Here is a 2,336-nt window from a genome sequence, read left to right as displayed (position 1 = left end):
CTATTATTGTATAAATTTGTTGAAAATATTGGGTATTGACTTGAATCTCATCGAATGCAGACTTTTGTCTGAAAATCCCGAACTTTATTTGATCTTTTCACATGACTTCTTTAAAGTTAGGAACTATGTCTACAACGATTGGCCACTTTGAAATGAGCTTCCTACTGTTTGTGTCAAAGTTTTTCTTGTATAAGTATGTCTAAACACTTCGATCTTTTTGCTAGGATATGTGAAGCATCTAATGTTGTATATGCACATGAATTCTATTTTTTGGGAATACATTAAATTCTAATATTTTGTTAAGATTTACTTTGAGATTTCTTCCCTTAAAGAAAAATCATGTAAATATTCTGTAAATCCGGTGATTGTGTAATCCCGTTAATCACTCATAATTCTTCCATGTATATTCTGTAAAACGGCTATTTAAGCCGATGATGTGAATGAGAAATTAAGACTAAAATTGAAGTATTATTTTCGACTTGGTATTAGAACAGGAGAATCATCTCCTTCTCCTTCTCGTCCCGAAGAGCAGAGCGAAAGCTCTGTTCCGTAGTCTATCGTATCCGAAGAACAGAGTGAAAGCTCTGTCCCGTAATCTCAGTCGCTGGAGAAACTGTAAACTCTGTTTCATAGCAAACAATGTTGTTCGGAAGTTCAGCAGGCCGACGACGACCGCAGCCGAGCCACCGGTCGGCCTTCCATCAGAAAGCGTTGCCCTCCGACAACGAAAAGCCTCACCAGCGCCGCACCAGCTTGCGCCTCGACGAAGACGAACCTCAACAGACCTTCTGGACGCACCGACGATGGCAGCCGAGTTACCGCTTGGCCTTCCAGCAAACCGTCAGCCCAATCGGCACTAGCGAAGGGAAAGAGACGCATTGTCTAGACGAAGAAGAAGTTGCATCTCGATGAAGAAGAGGTACATGAAATTTTATTTTTTTCACTTAACTTAGGTCCGTGATTGTTATTATTTTTCCGAGCGACCCGGTCTCGGACGGACCAAGATCAGCCCAGCAAAAGAAAGTGAACCGAACTGGACCAAATCGAATCAGTTTATGAACCGGACCAGACCAATATTTTTTGGGTGATTTTTTATCCCCACCGATCTTCTTTTCATCATGTCAAAGGAATCAACATCGATTATTCATGTGCAATCCGAAAACTCTGGTTTTACAACCAGTGTCACTCTTACCGAAGTCAACTATGATGTATGGTCCCAGACCATAGAGATGCAAATTGCAGGACGTGAAAAGCTCGAATATATTATGGGAAAAACACCATTCCCACAAGAAACGGATGCCTCCTATGCGAAATGGTATGGTGAAAATCAAAAAGTTAAGGGGTGGTTGTTAACCTCTATGTCACCAGACATTATGAAGCGCTATATTCGGCTGTGTACCACACGCGAAATATGGAATGCTCTGGAAAAAGCTTTCTATGATGGGTCAGATGAATCACAATTATTTTCATTGAATCAAAGAGTTTTCTCTACCATACAGACTGGTCAACCTTTATCAACGTATTATGGTGATCTTGTGGAAATTTTTCAAGAACTTGATCATCGTAACAGGATTATAATGAAAGATCCTGATGATGTTATTGCTTATAGAAAATCCGTTGAAAGATTATGTGTTCATATTTTCTTAAACGGATTAGATACAAAATTCGTACAAGTCCGTGGTGAAATTCTCAGAAAAGACCCGATATTGGATCTTGAAGAAGCCTATGCTTATGTACGTTGTGACTCTGTTTGTAGAACCACGTTAAATAGTGAAGTTGATCGTGTTGAGACATCTGCAATGGTAGCACGTTGAGCTAAGCCTAAAACAGCTCGACCAACTGGTCCTAACAGTGATCAAAATCGAACATCAGGATCTCAGAATCGCAACTATGAAATTGGAACAACCAAACCAGAGTGCATTTGTACTCGCTGTGGTGAGACTGAGCATACAAAGTCACGATGTTATGAACTTATCAGGTATCCAAAATGGTGGGATCCTACCAAAGCACCAAACGGAACTCCAAATCAAATAATTATGCTTCCGTTGTAGTAGCAGAACCTTCCACCTCTCACACAATTGAGGATGCATCAGTTTTAATCGCTACATCTGGTAAGGTTCTTAATACATCCGCTCCTAGTAGAAATAGTGAATAGATAATTGATTCTGGTGCTACTGATCATATGACCTTTGACAATCATCATGTTAAAAGTATAAAACCATCTGAACAACATATCTTATCTACAACAAATGGTACTCCCTCTCACGTTATTGGAGAAAGTTGTATCACTCTAACTGAAAATCTGAGTCTTGATTTTGTATTAGTTGTTCCAATCC

At 39.6% G+C, this 2,336-nt stretch overlaps 1 protein-coding gene across 1 annotated transcript; it reads left to right on the top strand.

The window, feature by feature from the left end:
* Positions 1 to 1,118: 1,118 nt before the first annotated feature.
* LOC137936197 (uncharacterized) lies at positions 1,119 to 1,814 on the top strand. Its single transcript, XM_068780763.1, has one exon. The coding sequence runs from the start codon at positions 1,119 to 1,121 to the stop codon at positions 1,812 to 1,814; it is 696 nt and encodes a 231-aa protein (XP_068636864.1).
* Positions 1,815 to 2,336: the final 522 nt, after the last annotated feature.

Source organism: Aristolochia californica, unplaced genomic scaffold (genome assembly GCF_029961685.1).
Source record: "Aristolochia californica isolate CCGP_79_NKW_82.1479 unplaced genomic scaffold, dmAriCali1.0.hap1 SCAF_7, whole genome shotgun sequence".
Taxonomy (NCBI): Eukaryota; Viridiplantae; Streptophyta; class Magnoliopsida; order Piperales; family Aristolochiaceae; genus Aristolochia; species Aristolochia californica.
The sequence above is the reverse complement of the archived record's forward strand: the minus strand, read 5'-3'. Positions and strand labels throughout refer to the sequence as shown.